Source organism: Rhinatrema bivittatum, chromosome 12, assembly GCF_901001135.1.
Source record: "Rhinatrema bivittatum chromosome 12, aRhiBiv1.1, whole genome shotgun sequence".
NCBI classification, from domain to species: domain Eukaryota; kingdom Metazoa; phylum Chordata; class Amphibia; order Gymnophiona; family Rhinatrematidae; genus Rhinatrema; species Rhinatrema bivittatum.
In genome coordinates, this window is record NC_042626.1 from 13610661 (window position 1) to 13635525 (window position 24865).

General features: G+C 47.3%; 1 protein-coding gene across 1 annotated transcript in view; it reads left to right on the forward strand.

Annotated features, from left to right (window-relative positions):
- The first annotated feature begins 2374 nt into the window (after positions 1-2374).
- The window catches only part of TEAD3 (TEA domain transcription factor 3), a 53115-nt gene continuing 30624 nt past the window's right edge, over positions 2375-24865 (forward strand). Inside the window, exon 1 of the mRNA XM_029573579.1 lies at positions 2375-2558. Coding sequence (XP_029429439.1) covers positions 2375-2558 — 184 coding nt within the window. The remainder of the gene's footprint in view (positions 2559-24865) is intronic.

A 24865-nucleotide genomic window follows, 5' to 3' on the forward strand; every position in this document is an offset into this window, starting at 1 on the left:
ATGCTGTGACCCCCGGAGGCTGGCTCTGGCCTTTCGGAGGCACGTAAGATTCGGGGGGCATGGCCCAGAGTCAGCAAGCCGGCTGCTTTGAGAAGGGTCCGGTGACATCCCAAATCATTGACAAGCCCAGAACCAACCAAAACTACCCAAAGAGCCAGCCAGCTCGTCTGCCTGCAGAGATTGCTCCTTTCTGCCGTAGCTGGGTAGTGTTGCCAGGTTAGCCCCACTGCCCAGACCCTGAGACCCACTCTTCTCCACCAACCCATTGTATCTGAGAGTATTCTGAAGTCGGACCAGCACTCTGTGATGCACCTAACCCTGGGGGTAAAAAAAAACAAAACAGTCCTACTGCCGCCCTATTAAGTCAGCTTCATCGTCTCTCCCCGTTCTGGCCTCTGCCATTTCATGAGGGTTGAATATCAAAGTTTCCATCCGTAAACCAACACCCCAGGCTCCCCTCACCCCTACCTTTACCAGTGACTGCTGTAATCTGTCCCAGGCATGTTTACGTTCTCCCCTGGCATCTGCTTGTAGGCTGTGCTAGGCATCTGCCAGCATGTGACATTCACATATGTTATGTCAGAAGCAGATAAATTATGCTTGCTGGTTACATAGAGGGTTTATTCTCCTCCCTGAGTGAGGGGAAGGGAATCGTATTTTATGTTTTTTGTAAAGTTTGTTGCATTTGGAGAAACAAACGTACTCTGCTTAATGGCTTCTCACAGGAGAGGGCCAGGCCAAATCTGTAGCTGGAGGCTGAGAACAGGGTAATAGAGCAAAGTGAAAAAGGCAGGAAACCTCTGCTTGCAAAGAGGCAGTGGCGCCATAATATCCAGCGCGCAGCTGCATTTACTGCCATTTCACCCGCATTCCTTCCAACACGTGTGTAATGCCACCTGGCCTGGTCAGTAACCACTGGCCTTCTGGCTTTGCTATTTCCAGGTCCTTCTTATGCCTCCCTCCAGGCTGGCTCGGTTCCCCCTCCTGCCCAGCTTCTTTCTGTCTTTCCTATGTGCCCTCTCTTGCTTTCCCTGCCTCTCCTGAGTGCCATCCCCCCATCCCCCCCGGGGTCTCTCCATCTCCCCCTCCCTCCGTATATTCCTCCAGTGCAGGCTCAGCGTGTCTTCCTCGTCCCCTCGGCTGCGCTTCATCCACCGGCGCAGAGACCACGCCACCGCCTATTCCTCGCTGTTTAAGCGTGGCTTCTACCAGTGGCACATTCCGTTGTCCCGCAGATGCACGAGTGGCCACCCTCTGGCGTGCTCTCGTCTCTTTCCTTGCCGCTGAGGCCGACGTGGCCAGCTGCGTCTCGAAAACGGGAATTAAAACTGTCCCCGAGCGCTTTCGCTTCCTGTCGAACCCACGCGCGCTTTCTGGCAGCGTTGCCCCTCCCATAACCCGGGAACTATGGGAGCCGCCGCTGGCCACCTAAATAGCGACACGAGGTTGTAGGTGTAGTAGGAGGCGGGATTGTAGCCTGCGCCGTTAAGAGGAGATAGATTGGCAGCTGATCCGGTACCGTGCTAGAGCGATGTTACCAGACACAGCAAAGCCGGCGAGAAGCCCATTGAGAAGCAATCGGCAAAATCTTTCATGGCAACCAGCCCTCCTATTTTGTTTTTTTTTCCTTGTATATTTGTTGTTGCCCCAGTTACTGACAACCAATAATGTATTCTAACTGCACGTCCTCGACAGAGAGCGAAATCGTCACTTAGGAGCAGTCTCGCCCAACCAACACGATATTTGGTCTTTTTATACCGTGGCGAGGTTATCTCGCGGGGGACCTAGTTTGTTTATGAGGAATCCCTCCTTTCTGGCAAACAAAAAAAACCCCATTCGTTGTAGATCAGGAGGCCCCTGCTGCTCCAGGAAGCTAAAAAGGCAGGACTACAAGGGGCGCCAGGTTTGAAAGAGGCATTTAGATGGATAACTTGTGAGTTCTCCAGCTAAATGCCCGACGCTGAATATTTTGGGCACTTATCCTGGCTACATTTTAGCTGGAATAAAGGAGGCAGAATTAAGTTATCTGCCTCACTCTAGGCTTTCTATAAAGTAGTCCCAAAAGATAGACAGATAAAATTATCCGCTATCTGCCGAGTATATGCAGTGGTGCAGCTCTGCTGCTGGGTAAGTTTATCCAACCAACTTACAAGGCAGCCAGTGGCTGATATTGCCAACCACAAATTGTTATCTTCCCCACAAGCTTATAGATTCATAGACTGAAGATAATGGTTTTCTCTTTCGTACCCAGTGACTGCAGTTTTGTTGTAACCCTTTCTTTCCCTGCGTTCCTCGTCAGGTTCTTGATTTGGCCCATTCGGGGCTCAGGGTCGGAGCCCAGAGTAAGCCAGCACAATAGCGTCCAACAGCTGGAATGCCAGTGGCCAGCCCCGGGGAGGGGCGGGAAGATGGGCAGGATGGACTGGAAAGGGTATTGACAAACGACGCCGAAGGGGTGTGGAGTCCAGACATTGAGCAGAGCTTCCAGGAGGCGCTGGCCATCTACCCCCCCTGCGGGAGGCGCAAGATCATCCTGTCCGATGAGGGGAAGATGTACGGTGAGTGGGACGACCTTTGTCTCGGCAAAGAAACCGTAATGGTGATCGGGGCGCATTCTGAGACCCTCTGCAAAGTCCAGTGTGGTCGCTGATCCACGTATAAGTTACATAGCGAATGGGCTGTAGGGGCCATGCAGTCATGGTTCTTCTAGGTCTATGAGAAAAGTGCCCATATTCACACTAACCAGATTGGATTTCAGGCTTCGATTTCATGATTTGCATTTCAGACTAGCTACACTAGTGACCAGATCGTTTGTCACAATAAAAGAGTGTTTCTTTTTCACTTTTTCGGCGTTCCTGCATAGAACTGTAGACCAGAACCAGCAGGTAGAGACAAAAGCTATTTCGGAAGGATAACCTTAGCAGCCCCTCCACCTCTGCTCTGGTTCCTCTGAAGCTGAAATTACTCTTAAAAGCGTTTTTCAAAGAAAAACCATGGCTTTGAATACCTAAAACCCACTAACATATGTTTGGACCCGCGTTGCAATGTGCCGGGATATCTTTAGGCCGCTCGCCGCGAGTCGCTCCTTGCAGTTCACACAGCCGGCCCCCAAGTTAGATTGTTTCACGAACCGTTCAAAATGCCACATGCTCATTCCTGAGGCAGAGGAATGGCAAACTCAAAAGAGCACGGCAAGCAATTGCTCCCCTTCTCGGGTGTTCCCCATAATAGCACAGTCCTGTGGACGCAGAGCAGAGCCAAAACTACGGGAAAATGAAACAGACTGGGAGGGAGGGAGGGAGTATCAGCTAAGCTGCATGATGGGAGGAATGCGCTAGTGCTTACAATCCCCGGACGAGCCCCTTTTCCTAAACTAACGGGTGTGAGTGTGTGGGCCCCTGAGAGCCTCAGCGGAAGGGGTGCCCAGGAGACAGCTCTGGGGATGTGCGAAAGCTTCCTGTCGGCAGACTCCGTACGGGGTAGCGATGTGCTTTGGCGATTATAGTTCTGCCTGTCTGGATATTAGGGGATGGCAGGTGAGGTCCAGCTGACTCAACCAGTCTACACAGTTGACTTCTTTTCTTGTTCTCTAAGCAGAACCAGTCTCCATTGAGCTATGGTACCAGGACTCATCTTTTGCAATTACCCTGGGATTGTTTTTTCTCTATCTTGTAACCAGTTCCTCCCCCCTCCCCCCCCTGCCTAACTCAGCCATTGCAGTGATGGTGCTTGTCCAGGGTCCACTCCCCTGCACCATAGGGGTCACCATTGAGCGATAGCTGAGGCTCCCTCTCCACCAGGGGCTGTGACCGCCTGAACTAATGCCTCCCTCTCCCATCTCTTTTACCCACCTCCTCAACCCTGTTCCTACCACTGCTCTCTAGATCTGCCTCAGGCTCGCTGGCCTCCGTCTCCTCCACTGGTAGTAATGACGGCAGGAAAGGACCAGATGGCCCATCCAGTCTGCCCAGCAAGCTTCTTATGGTGGTATCTGCCACGCCGTGCAGGAAGCCCCCGCGTACCCTCTTGTCTTCTCCTTTAGTTTGTGCACGTCCCATATAGAGGCAGTGTTTTGTAGTTGTGTTTCTGTCTATGTGGATATAAAACAATCTTTCTGAAAGACTTGGTCTGTTTGGATCCATGCCAGTCTCTCCCTTGACGTGAAGGTAAGGGAATCAGCGTTCCAAGGCGTTAGGTGAAGAGGAGCCATTTCGTGGCTCTGAGGGATTTCATCACTGAGAGACAGCACTCCGATATCCCTTATTCTGACGCGGACGCTCTCTGCTTTCTTTCATCCCAGCCTTTTCCAGCCACGGTGGCAGGAGTGGCACTTTCAAAAGGAGAATGTTTAATAAAATACATCGTAGCGACATCAGTATCCTGTTCCCTTCCCATGGAAGAACAGAATGTGTATATGTTGCTTTAGGTTTTGCAGCTCTCCGTAGAAAACTTACCACCTTGCCTCCTGTCCAGCTGATGGCGTCCCTTTCTTTAGAACTGTTACAGTACTTACCGATAGATAATTTCATTACGCTGGACTGTCTTCACTGTGCAATCTTTGCAGAGTGTTGTGCTCGCCCTACACTGTTTCTGAATTATAATGAGGCTCCCCCTACCGTACTTAATTAAAATACCCCTTCTGAAGGAGAGCTGGCTTTTCAAAAACCATCATTATGGGACAAAGCCCGATGTGTTTTGGTGCCGTTATCAGATCCTAAAGCAAAAGATGCTCCCTGCTGGGCACAGAAGAATAGAGGCTCGGAGGGCTGTAACATAACCTCTCGGTCACTCTAAGGCTATCAATAGCACATTCACCTTGGCCTTTTCTATTTGCCTTAGATACTGAGGTAGTGCAGGAAAAGTTGGGGGAAACCGTGGTGCTAAGATGTCCTGGCCTGAAACAGCAAATTCATTTCCAGCAATTCCTGCTGCATTGCCTTTCTCATTAACAGATTGACATTGTTTGACCTTTAGCAGCAGGGGGGTCCTTTTAGAGATCTTGACCCCATAGAAACATACTTTATGGTTAAAAAATCTGATATAAGCCAGATTCCTTGAGTATCATAAGCATTTCATTGCACATCTAAACTGACCTGAACAAGTACATTACAAATTGGAAAACTGCAAGAGAATTAGATGGACTATTAGATGACTAGGGAATAAGAGGGGCTATGAGAAGGATAGGGGCATGGCAGAAAAACGAAATTAATTCTTTGCTTTAGTCTGTACTGTGAAGGATGTTTTGGACATACCCACACCAGAACCATTCTTTGCAGGAGAAACTAAAACAAATCAAAGTGAACCTTGAAGAAGTGCTAGAGCAAACTGACAGACTAAACAGGAGCAAATGACAGGGACCTGATGGTATCCATCCAGGGGTTCTAAAGGAGTTCAAATATGAAATTGCAGATCTGCAGGGAATGGGCAACAAGAAATGGATCTGCTCTTTGGTGTCTGCTGGTACGTCCCAGAGATCTGGATTGGCCACTGTCGGACAGAGGATGCTGGGCTCGATGGACCCTTGGTCTGATCTGGCATGACACTTCCTATGTTCTGATGTGAATGTGGAGGGCTGGGAGGGAGAAGTTTATAAGAAAAGATTTGCAGAAGTGCTGTGCATAAAGTCAGTCTTATAAGCTATTTATTTATTTTCTATCAAATTCAATAGACCAAGCAGTTTTATTTTCCAAGCTGGACAAATTCTGCATCTCTAGTAGTAACCTTGGGTGGTGGCCTGCAGATACTATTAGTTTTACGCTATCCTCCAAGTTTTCATGGATGAAACTGGCAGAAATATTTGTGCAAGGAGGAGCCTTTGAGGGTAGAAAGGCCCCTGAAAAATGATTTGGTAAACCCCTGCCCCCAGGTTAACTGGTCATTCTCATTACTTTTACATGATGCTCGGAGACACTCGAACGCTAATAAGTCCATATTCACAGACAAATGCCAGGATCTAAAAATCTCGCCAGTCTGACTACCCCCGGCATAGACGGAACTTGTTATCCAGCTAAAATCTTATCCAGCTATTTTGGGGCGGTCAGAAATAGAACACTGTTATTCGGCTAAGTTGGTTGGATAACACTAATTTTCAGCATTATCCGGCTCTTTAGGACAGATGAAAAGCGCTCCTAAAGAATTGGATAACTTTAAGATAGCCGGGTATATTCAGCGGCGTTCTTGCACCAGTAAGTTAGTCAGATATGTTTATTCAGCTTAACTCTGCCAACCTCTAAAATCCTCCAATAATGTGTGGGTCAGTCGCTCTTCCTCTACTTTCCCAGCCACCCATCTTTCAGGAAGACCTAGATCATCCTTTTTTTTTTGGGCTTTTTTTTTTTTTTAGGGCTGTCTGGGCGGGAAGGAGAAGGCATTTTTTTACAGTCATAGCCATGAATTAAAACCGGGAATTACTTAGATGTTTCTTGGTGGAGAAGAGTCAGTACTAAAGCCCTGTCAAGCTGGAGAGCTCTGGCCTGGCCCATAAGCTCCCAGGGAACTCTGGAAGGGCGGCCTTTCTGGGATGTATGGGTATTCAGGGCTGTTTGTAATTTAGAGACAACGCACTCATATAACATGCAAAGTCATCCAAAATCCGTTGGCAGCTCATTCTAAAGCAGATCCATGATTTGTTAGCAGAAATTGAGATGTGTGTATATGTGCACTGTGTATATTTACTTTGCTCCATTTCTGCTAACAAGGCATAGAATGATGCTTTTGCATTCCCGAGCTCCCTTCTTATTCCCCCATTTCTGATTTCGCTGTACACAAAACATTGAAACTATTCCTCTGAAAGCCTTGTGGCAAAATATATCCAAAGCCTTTCGTAAACAACAATAATCCGTTCAAGCCTCGTTTTGCTACCTCTGCTCTTTAAAACTCACGGTGGCCGAAAAATTTCTAGCTGCGCTAGAAGCTACGAACCTGCCAAGCCGGTAACTCATAGTGCGATGAGGCCATAGGGTGCATGAATCTAAAAACAAAAAAATGTCCCATGGGAAAAGTAGGAAATACTAAATCAAATGCATAAGCATTCTGAGATTTTAGTTATGTATTGGTTTATATTTCAGAATGGGAAGAGCATTTTGTATTTTAATTAAAAAAAAAATAAATCTCTGGCATGAGCAGAGGGAAGGCTTTCGGAGTATGTCTGTCATCATCGACGAAGTCTTCGCCATGACCCGTCTCCCGCTTACTACCTGCCACATGGCAGGGGAATGGTGTTGGGGGCCATGGCCTTGTATCGGCACGCGTGGAGGTAGTGGCGGGTACTCTTCACCTTTTCACATGCATACAAACGGCTTTTGAGGGTCGCCTTCCCCCACCTCACTGCGGGTAAAAGAGAGTAACGATTAGGTGGCAGGAGGAGAGGTCAGCGCGGCGATTAGTTTTGAGCAGAGGCGAAGTCCGTGCCAGAGCATTCCCAGAAGGAAACGCCACAGGAGGTTTCCTATCAAAATGAGCTTCTGAGTCTGTGGGTACTTTGTAACCTGCACCATGGCACTGAAAGCTGCCTAACAAATGACAGATAATAGACTTCCAGGTTCATCTTGCCTGTACCTACCGCAGACCCTCACTTCCCTACCACAAAGGGTCCTCTCTACCCAGCCTTTGCTGCCTTCTCATGTACACGTCTCCCACTTACTACCTACCTGCCACCGCCTTTTGTATCCACGTGTCTCCCACTTACTATCTGCCTTCTGTATCCCCGTCTCCCGCTTACCACCTGCCTTCCACCACCTTCTGTATCTGCATGTCTCCTACTTACTACCTGCCTTCCACCACCTTCTGTATCACTCTGTCTCCCGCTTACTACCTGCCTTCCTCCACCTTCTGTATCTGTGATCTCCCGCTTACTACCTGCCTTCCACCACCTTCTGTATCTGTGATCTCCCGCTTACTACCTGCCTTCCACCACCTTCTGTATCCCCATGTCTCCCGCTTACTACCTGCCTTCCACCACATTCTGTATCTGCATGTCTCCCTCTTACTACCTGCCTTCCACCACCTTCTGTATCTGCATGTCTCCCGCTTACTACCTGCCTTCCACCACCTTCTGTATCTGCATGTCTTCCACCACCTTCTGTATCTGCATGTCTCCTACTTACTACCTGCCTTCCACCACCTTCTGTACCCCCCCGTCTCCCGCTTACTACCTGCCTTCCACGTCCTTCTGTATCCCCCCGCTCCCGCTTACTACCTGCCTGCCACCACCTTCTGTATCTGTGATCTCCCGCTTACTACCTGCCTCCCTCACCTTTTGTATCTGTGATCTCCCGCTTACTACCTGCCTGCCACAGGCTTCTGTATCCGCATGTCTCCCCTTACTACCTGCCTTCCACCACCTTCTGTATCTGCATGTCTCCTGCTTACTACCTGCCTTCCACCACCTTCTGTATCTGCATGTCTCCCGCTTACTACCTGCCTTCCACCACCTTCTGTATGCACTCGTCTCCCGCTTACTACCTGCCTTCCACCACCTTCTGTATCTGTGATCTCCCACTTACTACCTGCCTTCCACCACCTTCTGTATCTGCATGTCTCCCGTTTACTTCCTGCCATTGGCTTCTGTATCCGCATGTCTCCCGCTTACTTCCTGCCTTCCACCACCTTCTGTATCTGCATGTCTCCCGCTTACTACCTGCCTTCCACCACTTTCTGTATGCACGTGTCTCCCGCTTACTACCTGCCTGCCACCACCTTCTGTATGCACGCGTCTCCCACTTACTACCTGCCTTCCACCACCTTCTGTATGCACGCGTCTCCCACTTACTACCTGCCTTCCACCACCTTCTGTATCCGCACGTCTCCCACTTACTACCTGCCTTCCACCACCTTCTGTATGCACGCGTCTTCCACTTACTACCTGCCTTCCACCACCTTCTGTATGCACTCGTCTCCCGCTTACTTCCTGCCTTCCACCACCTTCTGTATGCACGCGTCTCCTTCTTACTACCTGCCTTCCACCACCTTCTGTATGCACTCGTCTCCCGCTTACTTCCTGCTTCCACCACCTTCTGTATGCACGCGTCTCCTGCTTACTACCTGCCTTCCACCACCTTCTGTATCCGCATGTCTCCCACTTACTACCTGCCTTCCACCACCTTCTCTATCTGCATGTCTCCTACTTACTACCTGTCTTCCACCACCTTCTGTATCCGCATGTCTCCCACTTACTACCTGCCTGCCTCTACTCTATGTGCGCATCTCCTTCTTGCTTGTTTTCTCTCTTTTCCTTTTCCATGGCTCCATGTGTGTAGTCTGGTTATTTTTCTTGCTATTGTACCTGTGTCCTTTTTTACTCTCTTTTCCTTCGTCCTCTTACACTCGTTCTTCCCTGTGGATGTTTCTCACCCTTTCTTCTCCCGTCATTTTATTTTCCTGGGCTGTCTCTGTACAATCTTTGCCTCTTTCCTCCTGTGCACCTTTCTCCCTGATTTCTTTCTCTCTTCCTCTCACCCCTGTGTGTGCTTGTCTTCACCTCTCTCTTTCCCTGCTTACCTTGATTTGCTGGTTTGCTTGTTATTTTTACCACACAGATTACCTGCTTACCAAAGCAGCAGAGAGAGAGAGAGAGGTGCGTGACTGAGAACCTCCATCAGTTTGACCTGTCATGCACCTTTGTCTGGAGTAAATTAATTCCACCTCGAATTAAAACAAACAAACAAACCACGTCATGGGCTACTTATCCCAGAACGCCGTATCCTGAAGCTCCCCGCAGATGTGATGCCTGACATGGAGTCAAAAGTCGGGGGCCCTTAGTGGTGGAGGGAAGGAGAAGAGTGCAGAATGAGTAAGAACTGCGACAGCACGGGCGGCAGAGTGGGCTCCTCCAGCATCCTCTCTCCTCCTGTTGTGTCCCAGTGTTTCCTGCTCCCCCTCCAAAGGTTCACAACCGGGGTTGAGATAAGCAGGGTTATAAGCAATTTTAATAAGTAAACAATGCATGGCCGCCAAGCCCTCTTAGTATTTTTCTGACCGGGGCCCACCACCTGTAGACAGCTTTAGCCAAAATGTATTTAAAGGACGCCCTTTTGGTAGCCAGTCAGTAATGTGTAGCAGGGGCCTCTGCTTTCTCTTTGAGAATCCTTTGTTAAACGTGTTTTATTGAAAATACAGTGCGCCTTATCTAAGGGAGCAAAGCCCAGCGGAGGTTGGTGGTCCTTTGTGGCGGTCAGCCTTCCTTATTTTTGTTTTTTTGTCGGTGTACGCTGTAGGGTGGGGGATTGGGTGGATGGGGCCTAGGCACGCGCCGAAGGTAGCGCCAACTGCATGCCCGGCTGAGCGGAGAGCGACCTTGAGGGCTCACCTCGGAGGAGGCTGCCCTTCAGCCATCTGGCGGGCGAGGTTTCCCCAGAGCTGGCTGAGTACGTAGCCTGGGAAGGAAGATTAAAAAAAAAAAAAAAAAAAAAGCGAGAGGACACCATTTTGAGTGGACCCTGCGGCTCAAGCCACAGCAGCGTGGCAGAACGGACCGGCCGAGGTCTGCTGATTGTCAGGGGGTCCCAGCTGGGGACACGGAGAGACCGTGCTCGAACCTGGGGGGGGGGGGATGAAGGTGGCTGCCTCAACTGTGGCGGCCCCTGCTGGCCACAGAACGTGGCCCTGAGGGTTCATCTTGAAGGAAAGATCCCCCCTCCCTCCAGCCCTTGGGTCTGGCGAGGGCACGCTCGGCTGGCGCTGGGAACTGTTTAATTTTTATACGCGTGGCCGTTCCATTTCCAGCTTTATGATCTTTTTTTTGCTCGCCCTTCTTGTAGTCCTCGCACTGCTGTCGGTAGCGTCCTGACCCGGTCGCGGCATCCCCCCCCCAGAAAACGAATCTCCAGATGAATGAGAATTCCACGTAGAAAGTTGCGTTGAGCGTGACACGGGCTTCTCTTCCCGTGAGTGCAGTGCACATGCAGACGGGCTCCCACCACCCCCCCTCCCTGATATTCCTAACGCAGCCCTTACTCTCCCTCCCTCATCACTCAGCGGTAGTGGATGCTTCTCGAGGATTCCATAAAATGGCACATTTTTTGGATTCTCCAGGAATAGTTGAGTGCAGGGAAATTTGGCCTCATTTCAATAAACTGAATGTGCAAACCAGTTTTTCCAGCCCCATCGCTCCTTAGAGACATCTGGCAGCGACTTAAAGAACAGTGGCGCTGTTTCCCTGCCCCTCCCACCCACCCCCCCCCCCCCCCTCAATCTATCTATCTATCTTTTTTTTTGTCTTTTCAGTTCAGATTTCCTCCTTTCTGCAGAAGCAGTCACCCTCTCTGCTGCTGGGGGGTGGGGAGGGGAGAGGAGGAGAACGGTGGGTGTTAGTGTAAACCAAGCCGAGCTTTTCACTGGCCATTGAGCCAGAGGAGCATCGCAGCCTGGGGGAAAGGACGGGAAAGACTCAGATGTAATTTACACGCGTTGTGCGCGCTCCTCTCTTGTACTCTCAGCACCCTCTCTGCCCCTCCCCCCCCCCCTTCCCCTCCATCCTGTGGGCCCCATTCTGCAATCAGGGTTGGTGTTTAGAAACATTTTTTTTTTTTTTCTTTTCAAACCTTAAACCTCTTTTTAAATGCTTTGAAAAGCAAAATCCCTCCTCATTGCCTGTAACTGAAATCTGGCCCTCAGTGTCTGCATTTAGGCTGCACTTATCTGGGCTCTCAGGGCAGGGCCACGGATGGACTTGCTTGGCTTAATAGCGCTGGTGCATTTGATTCCGTGGCGGGGCAGATGACGTCTGCGGAGCAGCACAGATCTGGCGCTCTCCTAAATACTTGCAGCCGCTCTTCTTGCTTGCTCTTTTCGGTTATGGCCAAAGAGTGGAGGAGTAAGCCTGTGGCTAGAGCAGGGAAACCCAGGGTTCAGGTCCCCAGGGATGCTCCTTGTGGCCCTGGGCAAGCCTGGCTTGGGCATCCAGCGCCTCAGGGGAGCCCTCTGGGGAGAGGGAAAGTACCCTCCAGTGCCTGAATGCAGCTCGCCTTGAGCTCGGGTTCGGAAGGGCGCGTATGAGGAAGGCTCAGGCGGAGCTTCATCCACCAAAGAATCTCCCAGGGTGCAATGGGGAATCCAGGCTCGCCGCTGCGGCCCCAGCCCGGTGCTCGCGTGTTGCCATGTCGGCGTCGGTGGAGACGCAATCCCAGAGGTGCTCCTTTGCCCCCCGCTTCCCCTGCGCAGCTTTCAGACCTGTTGGGGGCTTTTCTACGACGGATTCTGACGCTCCTCTCCTCGCTGAAATGGAGAGACCAGCAGGGGGCGCGTCCTGGGGCCATTCTGCCCCTGATAAAGGCTGCCGTTCTGCTTCAGAATGAATTCAGCATGATTTATTATCACATTTCTCTGAGGGGAGAGACGGAGCTGGATCCAAGATACGGCGTGGGGTTTTGGATATTAGGCAGAGACTCCGCCAGATTAATTCTGCTGGAAAGCTGCTTCTCTGAATTAAAAAACCCACGTTTCCACCGGGGGCAGGGGGAGGCTGTGCTTAAGATTCAGGATGAAATGAAGCAGATTGTGGTCCAACCTGACTTAATTACAGAAGTGAATATAACGTTTATTAAAGGCCACCAAATGATAAGGAAAAGAGCAGGGACCCGTGGAGAATACATTGAGATTAATGTGCAGATGAGCAAGGAATCTGGTACCGCCAATCGGGAGGCAGATTACCTGCCGCTGTCCCTCCTCAGTCCTACTCTTCCTCACCCTTTGAATTGCAGGATTTCCCTTCTGTGATCGTTCTCTTTACCTTGACTCACATACTAAAGCTCCACGAGCAGGGACCATCTCGTCCATATGTAATGTGCAGCACCCGCGTGCCTCTTGTAGTACTATAGAAATCGGTGCTAGCGGTGGACATGGGTTGTGCAAAACATTTGGATGCTTCCTTCGCGCTCTCTTTCCTGTGAGGGAGGCGGCGTGGAGACTTCCCTCACGGGTACGGTTTTTATTCGCAAGCACCCAAAGAGACAGGAAGAATGGAAGGAATAGCAGAGGGCCAGAAATATCCACTCCCCTTCCCCTGCCTTGCAGATTAAGACCTCTCTCTCATTTTTAGGACCAAAATGAAAGTATATACCCTCCCCGTATTGCAATCTTTATCCAAAATATTAAATAATCATACAGGAACATATTTAAATTAGCCTGCATTCTCTCATTGTTGCCCTCGTGTCGTACATTTTGGCCAATGTATATTCGTATCAGGCTGTTGATGAAATCAGGTTAAGGGTGTGGAAACTTTCTTGACAAAAACTGGGCCGTTTATTTCTTGGAGTTAAAATTCACCCTGACCCAGATGTTGCCACCCAGATTGAAAGGAAGACGTTTTTGAGCCTGAGGCGGGGGATGGGGGAGGTCCCTGAGGAGGAGGAGGAGGAGGAGGAGGAGGAGGAGGTGGTGGTGGTGGTGGTGGTGGTGGTGGTGGTGGAGGTGGAGGTGGAGGTGGAGGTCTAGGGCCCGAGAGGAGAGTGGACAGAGTGGAGAGGTCCTGCCAGGTGTAAAGAGAGGAGGAGAGAGTGTGGGTGAGGTGGAAGGAGTGAGGGAGAAGAAAGTGGGCTGCAGAGGTGGAGTGGAGGAGGATGAGAGAGGACTGTGCCTGGCTGAAGTGGGGTGGGGTTGGCGTGGAGGAGAAGAGTTGGAAGGCTGCATTGGTATGGAAGAAGGGGGCGTGCACTCGCCCCCTTATGCGTTATTTATTTATTTATTTATTTATTTAAAATTACATTCCGCACGAGCCAAGCAGTCGGCAGATAAAGCAACTGTTGCATGCCTACGAGAAACACATTAAATGTAAATAACACACGTACATACGAAATAATACACAATAATTATAAATACAGACACACAACAGTTAACCTCCTTGATGTATCCTAACCAGTGAGAACTACTACACCACGTCATTGCATTGACTACAGTGGTCGGTTCCCACTTTCAAAAGGAAATCGGCATATTTTCTCTTATTCAGGCCTAGACGTATGCTTGAAAAAGTGGGCTTTCACCTGCTTCCTGAATGACAGGAAGTACTCAGTTGCCCCTTAATGCATCCGGAAGCTCATCCCAACATGGAGGGCCTGTTCCAGAAAGTGTCCTTTTCCAGGCCTGACCATCACATGGCAGCTCTAGAAAGCTGCGCCCAACGGATCTTGCAGCTCCAGAAGGCGGTTAACAACGAGCTAACGCACACCTAAGAGTCATGGCTCAGTCAGTTAAGGCCACAATCTTAAACCCAGCTCTCCAATATATCGGTCCTCTGCCTGCACACCACCCCCAACCAAGCATAAAACTGGGAGAAGGCTTAGGTGAAAGGAGTCGCCCATGGTGAATAAATTAGGAAAGCATTTTAGAATCCTGAAAATGCGGGCTTTATTTAAAAGAAATATAGAGGGGTGTGAGTGTGTGTGTGTGTGTGTGTATACATACACACATGCACATTCTGGGAGCCTGCGCAATTAGCTGTTTTTTTTATAGGGGGCAGGAGGAGATAGTGTTTTTCTGATAAAATAACTGAATGTGACTCTTTCTCTGATTTTACCAGTGTACCTGATGTTCATGTTTGTCAACACGTAGTCTGCTGGCTACAGGATTTTCTTATTGTAACTGAGTTTTCTTTTTGTCTGCTCCGGCGGAGGGTAAACATTTTGGCTCAAAGGTCACATTGGGGACCCTGTCTAAATGGCAGGCCAGTCTGTTGTTGTTGTGTGTGGGTGTGTGTGGGTGTGTGTTTCTCTTGGATTGCTGATTGAGGAGCGGGGAGGAATCCCCCTCGGTGGAGCTCAGAGCAAAGCGTCCTGAGCTGATCTGCAATTCTGGCCCGCAGATGTCACTTCTTCCTGGCCCCGCAGGAAGTGATGCTGCTGCTGTGCGCCAGAAGACGGGGCGTTTGCATGCCATAGTTTTGCCCACTTCTGGTGGTCTTCTTCCTTGATGGAAGTATATTCTTTGGTTTTTTTGGTCTCCTGCTCTGCACATCGAGTAATAGGAATATTGTCCTCAGGTTTACTTTTATGTTTTTCTGTTTAGGCACCCCCTAGTCAATTTTGTATGTTTAGAATGAATCTCTAAATGAGCAGACGTTGACAACGGCCTCTGCATGGTGCAAAGTTAAACACAATATCTTTCTGCCTTCTGCAATTTTTATGCAAATGTACTATTTTTTGGCAGATTTTGACAGATTGAAAATAATAAGATGGTGAATATAGTATGTGCAGACATTTGAACATCATTCATATACTACTTTAAAAAAAGTTATTAATAAGACCCAAAAAGTTGATTAAACTCGTTAGGGCCTTCAATTAGTCAGGTGTAAAATTCCAACATACTACTACTCCGACTCTTCTAACCTCTCAGGTTGTGATTGCTGTTGTGTCTGCTTTCAACAACTGTGGGCTCCTCTAAACAGCTATGTAACCATTTGAAAATGAAGATAATTCACTCTTACACAGCAGGGGTTAGGCTTCCAGCTAGCAAGTTCAACTGTCAGAAATATCGTTATGAAATGTAAGTTACACGGAACTGTTAAGGTCAAGACAAGATCTGGAACCAAGAGAAATCTCTGATAGAGCTTCCAGCAGAAAACAGTTCAGATCCGCGAAACCGAAACTCATGGATCACAGCAAGTGCCCTGCTGAAAGTTTACTGTCCTGTAGACATCGGAGAAGCCGTCCACAGGTCCAAGAACTGCATACACACTATGATCTGCATGGGAGGGTCGTCGGAAGGAAACCTTTTCTACAATCTCCTCACAAGTCATCGCCTAAAGCCCGGCTAAGCCTGAATCTTTCTGGAACAAAGCATTTTGCACCGATGAAACTAAACATGAACTGTTCAGCCACAGCCATATGAGATACATTTGGAGAAAAAAGGGCGAAGCTGACCGTTAAGCACGGAGGTGGATCTGTTCTGCTTTGGAGTTGCGTGGCAGTGGATGGAAGGAAGGAAGAATGGATTCAACTAAATATCGGCATATCTTGGAAGCCAATGTCCCAGATCGGTGATGAAACTGTAAAAAGGTTGGATATTTCAGCAAGACAACAATCTGGAGCTTACCTCAAAATCAACCACAAAAGTACTTCCAGGAACAGAACTGAAGATCTGTGGGGAGATCTCAGGCATGCAGCGCAAGCAGGGAGACCCAAGAGTATTTCTGAGCTGGAAGAGTTCTGCAGGGACGAGGGGAGTGATGAGAAAAGTCCAAAAGCGAGAATAGAAAGACTCTGAGCTGGCAGCAGGAAACGTTTGGAAGCTCCTATTTCTGCCAAAGGACGTGTTAACAAAGTACCGACTGAAAGGCTGCACAAACCTTTGTACATGCCATAAAAATAAAAAAGGTACATAAGAACATAAGAAATTGTCATACTGGGTCAGACCAAGGGTCCATCAAGCCCAGCATCCTGTTTCCAACAGAGGCCAAAACCAGGCCACAAGAACCTGGCAATTACCCAAACACTAAGAAGATCCCATTCTACTGATACAATTAATAGCAGTGGCTATTCCCTAAGTATAATTGATTAATAGCCATTAATGGACTTCTCCTCCAAGAACTTATCTAAACCTTTTTTGAACCCAGCTACACTAACTGCACTAACCATAACCTCTGGCAATAAATTCCAGAGCTTTATTGTGCGTTGAGTGAAAAAGAATTTTCTCCGATTAGTCTTAAATGTGCTACTTGCTAACTTCATGAAGTGCCTCCTAGTCCTTCTATTATTCGAAAGTGTAAATAACCAATTCACATCTACCTGTTCTAGACCTCTCATGATCTTAAAGACCTCTTCTCCAAGCTGAACAGCCCTAACCTCTTTAGTCTTTCCTCATAGGGGAGCTGTTCCATTCCCCTTATCATTTTGGTTGCCCTTCTCTGTACCTTCTACATCACAACTATATCTTTTTTTTTAGATGCGGGGACCAGAATTGTACACAGTATTCAAGGTGCGGTCTCACCATGGAGCGATATAGAGGCATTATGACATTTTCCATTTTATTAACCATTCCCTTCCTAATAATTCCTAACATTCTGTTTGCTTTTTTGACTGCTGCAGCACACTGAGCCGATGATTTTAAAGTATTATCCACTATGATGCCTAGATCTTTTTCCTGGGTAGTAGCTCCTAATATGGAACCTAACATTGTGTAACTACAGCAAGGGTTATTTTTTCCTATATGCAACACCTTGCACTTGTCCACATTAAATTTCATCTGCCATTTGGATGCTCAATCTTCCAGTCTTGCAAGGTCCTCCTGTAATGTATCACAATTAAAATTTGCATAAAGATGTTGTGTTTAACTTTGCATCTTATAGAGGTCATGTCAACTTCTGTTCACTTAGAGATTAATTGAAGCCTACAGTTTGGCTAAGGGTACCTAAACATTTGCACGCAACTGTGCGGGTGTGTACATACGTGTGTACGTGTACATATGTGTGTATATATGCCATTTGATTCAAGGTTTTGTATTGTGTTGAACTGTTTGAAACCTAAGCAACAGCCTGAATGTGATAAATCATGAAAGCGCGCACTACGGGCAGGGGTCGTGAGAAGGGCGGCCGCCATCTTTAGTTGCTGACTTGTTGCTCTAACGAGTCTCTGCTTTTTTGTCACGTGCAAGGATGCTGTTCAGGCATCGGGGCCAGAAATAAAGCGAACCCAAAGCAGCTGAAAATCAGATTTGATTATACTACTGCAGGTGGAGGAGGGGTCCTTTTCAGGACAGGGGCTGAGGAAGGGACCCTCAGAGTCCCAAAAGCATGCATTTGTCAGCCTTCACTAGCTATTATCTCTAGAAAACTACTTGGGGGGGTTTCTTTAAACTTTCATGATATTGATTTTTTTTTTTTTTTGGCAGTCGTGGAGCAGTTTACTTCTGCCTGATTCGTTTCTCTGTACGAAAACTCTTGCTCTTTCTTCGTTTTATCTTCTCTTTCTGCATTGCTCTCTTTATTTTTCTTGTTCTTTCCTCAATTGCATCTTCTGCCTTTCCCCTGTGGTTTCTCTCTCTCTCTCTCTCTCTCTCTCAATCTCTGTGCTCCCTTTCCCTCTTTCCTCAGGCTCGGGCGTGTCTGCTTTGAAAAGCCGTCTGTCAGGGCCAGTCCGGACCTGCTTTTCGCTTTTCGTCAGGTTTCAGTCCCCAGAACTGCTGAAATCCCAGCCCAACCCTTCAGCACTAATCTGCTGCCTGAGCGATGGGCAGAAGGGTGAAAAGAGCTTTCAGAGGCTCGCTGAGGAGGGGGAGGGAGCAGAGAGGCTGCTGAGGAGGGGGAGGGAGCAGAGAGGCTGGCAGCGAAAAAAAACAGGGGCCATACTGGTAGCTCAGAGAGATTAGCAGGGATCAAAGGGGACATACAGAGGCTGACACCGAGGAAGTAGAAAACCAAAACATAGACACTTGAGGGAGGTAGACACAAACATTAAAAATAAAAAAAACCCCACTACCAGAAGCAATAAGCTTTGCTATATCCTTAACGCTTGCAAAGCAGAATTTGAAAAAGCAGAGAGTAAATGAAAATGGTTGCCTTTTTCGGTCAGGGTTTAGATTCCAATATGATATCTCTGAGTAGAATGTGGAACAAAAGCAAGGAAATCCAGTGTTGTATTCTGAGGAAGCTTGAACGGATATGTTCTCAGTATTCCATGACCGAACACCTTGTGTTGGCCACTGGGCACCCTGTGATTGCATGGCATCACAATATGGAGAAAAGCATCGAGGTTCAGGGTCCTGGGTGGAAGTTGAACCCAGGGGTGATCTGGGAAACTATAGACTGATGAGCAAGGCGCCCATGCCGGGCAAAATCCTACCATGCCGGGCAAAATGGTAGGAACCATTCTTAAAAACAAAATTACGTGCCACGTAGATAGATGTGACTCCTTGAAGAAGAGTCAACAGGGTTTTAGCAAGGGGAGGACTTGTCTTACAAATCTGTTAGAATCTTTGAAGGTGTAAATAATATTGATAAAGGCGAGCTGGTTGGATTTTCAGAAAGCATTTGACAAAGTCCCCCATGAGAGACTCCTCAGTAATTTACAAAGTCGTGGGATAGGAGGCGGTGTCCTACTGTCGATTGGTAACTGATTAAAAGACAGGAATCAGAGAGTTGGACTAAATGGAGAAGGGTCATTAGTGGCGTACCACAAGGATTGATACTGGGACCTGCGCTGATTAATATTTATTTATATTCATACATGATCTGGAAAAGGGAACAGTGAGTGAGGTGATCAAATTTGCAGGTGAGACAAAATTATTCAGAATTGCTAGAAACAGCAGTGGATTGCGAGGAACTGCAGAAGGACCTTGTGAAACTAAGAGTCTGGACAACTGAATGGCAGAGGAAATTTAATGTGGAAAAGTGCAAAGTGATGCACATAGGGAAAAATAATCCCAATGTTCTATATTGGGAGTCACCATCCAGGAAAAGAGCCTGGGATTCCTTGTGGACAGTACATTGAAATCTTCAGCTCAGTGCCCGGCGGCGGTCAAAAATGCAAATAGAATATTAGGAATGATCCAAAGAGGAATGGAGAATAATACAGAAAGTATCGTATTGCCTCTGTATCGAGCCATGGTGTAACTGCATCTTGAGTATTGTGCAGAGCTCTGCCCCATCTCAAAGAAAACGTAGTGAACTAGAAAAGATACTGAAAAGGGCAATGAAAATGCTAAAGGGGGTGGAATGGCTGCCCTGTGAGGAGAGTCTGCCTAGGTTAGAGCTCTTCAGGAAGAGATGGCTGAGAAGGGCACGTGATGATATAAGTTTATAAAATCAGGAGTGGGCTGGAACGAGTAAATAGAGGACGGTTATTTGTGCTTTCAAACAATACTAAACGAAGGGATCGTGTCATGAAACTAACAAATCGTAGGAAATACTTTCGTACTCAACGCACAATCAAGCTGTGACATCTGTTGCCAGAAGACGTGGTCAGGATGACTCTAGTGTGGTTTAAAAGAATTTTGGACAAGCTCCTAGAGGAGAATTCCATAAAAAATTATGAGCCAGGTAGAGTAGAGAAGGCCATTGCTATCCCTGTAATTGAGTACCAAGAAATAGATCTACGTTTTGGAATATGCCAGGTACTTGTGACCTGGACTGGCCACTGTTAGAGATGAGATGCTTGGCTTGATGGACCTTTGGTCTGACCCAGCATGGCAAACTTATGTTTCTGTGTATTTGTTTTATTTATTTATTTATTTAGACATTTTACATACCGTCGTTCCATGTAAAGATCACAACGGTTTACAATAATGACATTCAGAGTTATAAATCAGCAAATAATTACGGATTACATAGGACGTATTCATTACCAGGCATCAGATGGCTAAATCCTAGGCTAGGAAAGGTTTTTCCAATGGAAAAAAATTGGTCTTTTTCCTATGCACCTTGGGTAAGTTGAAGATGACTTCTTTTTGTTCAGTGAAGAAACAGGGAATAAAGGTAGTACAGTTGGCTCTTGTGGGTTTAGCAAAACTGAATGTTTACTGAAACGCCAAAGATCCTGAATCTGTTTGCGATATAACTAGTCACAAGTCTCCCCAAGAGACTGAGTGTGCCCCCACGCTAAGATTTTAATAAGACTGAAGGAGAACCGAGCCCCTACTACATACTGCATCTTTAAGATTGGCCACTATCCAGATTAGCAGCGGGAAAATCCCAGTCCATAGGCACACCACAGTTTCTCCTAAGAGATAAACAGCATTCTAGAGAAAATTTGCATAGGAATCTTGCATGCCTGCCAAATTGGATAAGGCTGTGCCCTACATCTGTGCCTAGGGGCCGGCCACAGAATCTCTGAGCAGAATCTAAGCCCTGAAAGAGCTATCTGGCTGGACGTGTAGGGCAGATATTCCCTGTGTCCTTGCAAAATTAGAACAGGCGGAATATACAGGGTATGACTCAGAGCCCCATCAGCAAAGACTCCCTGATTCCAGCCTGACAGTAGAGAGAGCCCTGACCTGTGATAACCTGTGTCTAACCTGCCCAGGGCTGGAGAGGGTGCCCTGCATCGATGGATAGAAAACAGCAGACCAAGGCCCAACACTGAACGAAGAGAGAGAGAGGAAGGGCATTCCTCTCATGATGGGGAGAGTGTGCAGTATTATGGAGGCTTTGGGCTGAACTCCAGGCAGCAGGTGTAACTTGAGTTCCAGTCACCCATGGGTTGGTACGTTGCCCCATGCTGATTGGATAGGAAGTCGTCCCACTAGGTTATTTTTAACAGAGCCATCCAACTGGTTGACTTTTATGGTGTCAGGGGAGTGGAATTTGGGGAATGTGGTAATTTGGAGGAGGGCATACCCTCCCAGAGGGATCAGCGCGGCTTCTGGTGAATCACAGAGCCCAAGAAAAACACTTCTGCACCGAGAGATGGGATGTAGGGCTGGAAGGAAGGAAGGGATTCTGCCCAGTAGCACAGAAAAGTGACGGCACCACCCGCAGGAATGAGTTGTAGAAAAATGTGTCTACCCCAGGCTCCAGACAGGCAGCAGGACTGCCAACAAGTAACCAAGGAGAGAGAATTTCATGCAGTCATTAGGGAGAAAAAGGACTGCAGATAGTGTGAGGAAGCCAGGTAGAAAAACGATTCATTCTTTCTGCAGAGTGACAGGCACCTCTTGATGAGGGTAGGTACACACAACAGGAGAGTCTCTGGGTGTAGTCTGTACCTAGATTCCAACTGACTTGTAACCAAGCACCACAGATGCGTGTTACATTGACCGTGTAGACACGTGCTCTTCAAGGGGCCACCCGTTAAGCTAGTCCTGACTTTGGAAGCACACCCACCCTAGAATTGGTTGAAAATTTAACTGCTCATAAGAACATAAGAACATGCCATACTGGGTCAGACCAAGGGTCCATCAAGCCCAGCATCCTGCTTCCAACAGTGGCCAGTCCAGGCCACAAGAACCTGACAAGTACCCAAAAACTAAGTCTATTCCATGTAACCATTGCTAATGGCAGTGGCTATTCTCTAAGTGAACTTAATAGCAGGTAATGGACTTCTCCTCCAAGAACTTACCCAATCCTTTTTTAAACACAGCTATACTAACTGCACTAACCACATCCTCTGGCAACAAATTCCAGAGTTTAGTTGTGCATTGAGTGAAAAAGAACTTTCTCCGATTAGTTTTAAATGTGCCCCATGCTAACTTCATGCTCCCTTGTGTTTCAGTTTACTCAACGCTGCTCTAGCGGGTAGGGGTACTGTGCTATTTTTTTCCTTTTCCTCTTCCCCCGCTCTCCTAAAAGACCAAGTAATGGAAGCCATAACTTTACAAGTCCTGCGATGTGCTGGCACTTCACTGATTCCAGGGCTTTTTGTTAACGGCGCATTTGTATCATGCGTGTAGTAGGTAATTAGATTGTTTTTGCAGAGTTTTAAAGGATCCCTTCTGCAGTGGTGTCTTCGCTTGGATGTTTTGCAGTAAAGGAAAGCCATGAAGGGCCTGGAAACCGCTATTGCATCCAGTATAACCCTGTTCCCTAGAGGAGCTGGTGCTGGTTTGTGCTGAGGCCAGAGACTGGACTATTTTCTGCCAATCCCAGACATTTCTACCTACTTGCTCAACCACAGACCTTCCCGTCCTCAATCTTCTTATTTATTTATTTAAAAGTTTTTATATACCGCACAAATGAGGCCATGTATATGCCCGTCTAGGCGGTTTACAATGTTACATTCATAATACCAATTGTCAAAACATTCACAGAAAAATAACAAGTAAAAACATTAAAAAGCAGATTATTAATTCTGATTGGCAATATTACTACTATAATTGTATACAGTATGCACTGTTAACAGGTGAGTTTTCAGTTTCTTCTTAAAATCTTTAGAGTTTGCAGTCAAACGGATGTGTTCAGGGGGAGCGTTCCACAGAGTTGGCCCTGCCACGGAAAAGGCCGGTTTTCGGGTTAGTGCTAAACTTACTGTTCTGATTGAGGGAATCTCCAAAATACATTTGTCCATGGATCAAAGTTGTCTCGATGGTCTGTATATATGTAGTAAAGAGCAAAGCCAAACAGAAGTTGTATTGTATAACAGGTTATGGATAGTTGACAAGATTTTGTATGTAGTACGGTGGGTTATTGGTAGCCAATGAAGCTGTTGTAGTATGGGTGTTATATGTTCTCTTCGTGATGGATTGAAAATGGTTCTGACCTGTGAGCAGGCCTGGATTTCTCTATGGGCTTACTAGGCCCGAGCCTAGGGTGGCAAATATTTGAGGGTTGCAAAATGGATCCGTGCCACAGTGCCCAATTGCTTGCCCTGTTAGATGATACAGTTCAATATGCCATTGAGGAAAGCAGAGTTTCCGAGCCTTGATGGACTGTGCTGGGCTGGGGAGGTTCTTGGTGGTATCAGCCCACCTGCCGACTCCATGGGTTTTGCTGCATGGCACATTTTTTATTTATTTATTTACGGGCTTTTATATACCGATGTTCATGTACTGGTACATATCATGCTGTGGCACATGCTGTGTCACAAGAGCCAGGCTATCATGGGCTCCTGGCCCAGACCATGTCTTCCTTTCTTAAGAAGGTGGTGTAGGCCATGGTACCAACCGTGTCTAGGGGGCGGGAAATACCCAAAGTTCGTCACCGCCTGTTTGTACATAGCTGTTTGTTTCACTGGGCAAGCTAAGGGTCTCATTTCATTCAGAAGCCATGCTTTGATGAACTTGAATATTCCTGGTTATTAGCCTATCACTGTAATCCTGCTAACGAGCAAAAATGTAGAACTGGAAGATGTTCAGGACTCTTGGAAAAATGCATGTGTTTCTCTTCAAAAGAATATTTCCCCTGTAAGCCTGACCTGCAGCTGGATTCTTGCAAGCGCCAACTAACTATTGACCTACCAGAAGAAAAAGAGACCTTTTTAATTGATAAACTTTTACTTCTGAATGAAAACTAAAGCCATGCAGAAATGGCTAAACATATTGAAAAGTGTTTGCAGTGTATGTGAAGGAATACCGGTGAACAGGAGAACTTGGTTATCTTGGGCGGCCATGAATTACAGCCACATAAACTGGACACTCCGAGCCAGTCTGGATTTTTACCCACTGTTGCATCTCTAGACTTGTAGCTCCTGCCTGTCTTAAACTGGAACGTCAAGAACCTAGATGCAGTGGAGCCGGGTGGTGACCCGGTTATTAACCCAGTCAGTCCAAGCTTGTCGAGCAGAAGGCATGTTCACGTGTCAGGAGTGGAGGCATATTCTTGGGTTTTTTTTGTGATCTCTTGGAATAAAAGGCGCTGTTTTGCTTTTCTCACAGCCTTCCGTGGTCGGGCAGCCACTGATATTTATAACAGCTTGCCCACAGATCATGGGTTTAACCAAGGCTTAAGTCTGGTTGTCTTGGTTAAACCCACCCCCCCCCCCCCATTTCTTTGTGAAGCTGTTAATTTTTATATTGCATTCAGCGACAAAGAGGAACAAGAACTGAGAGCTGTAGCGCAAGCATGAAATAAAGGATTATGTTACATGTCGTATTGTGAGCCAATTTGTATTTCATAGAACTGGAGACTCCACCTGTGTATGCCTTTGTTACTGTTCACCCTACAGGAGCCAAGATGTCAATGAAGCCATCTGTGACCTACACCAGTATCCTAATAAGGATTTGTAAAAGGCTAAACTGAATGTCTTGGGTAGTAATAATTTTGATTTATATCATGTTTTGAATAGTAACAGGACGCCAGTGGGCTTTATAGTGTATTATTTCAGAAAGACTCTTGCAGCCATATTTGGAGTGAGTGATCTAGTGACACATTTCTGACTGCATAAAAACATCCAAAGGAATGAGCTACAGTTGGATAAACTGAGACACAAAGATACGTAGCGACTTGCTCCCCCTCCCTCCCCATAGCTGGAAAATCAGATATGGAAGGGGAATTAGAACTTTCATATTG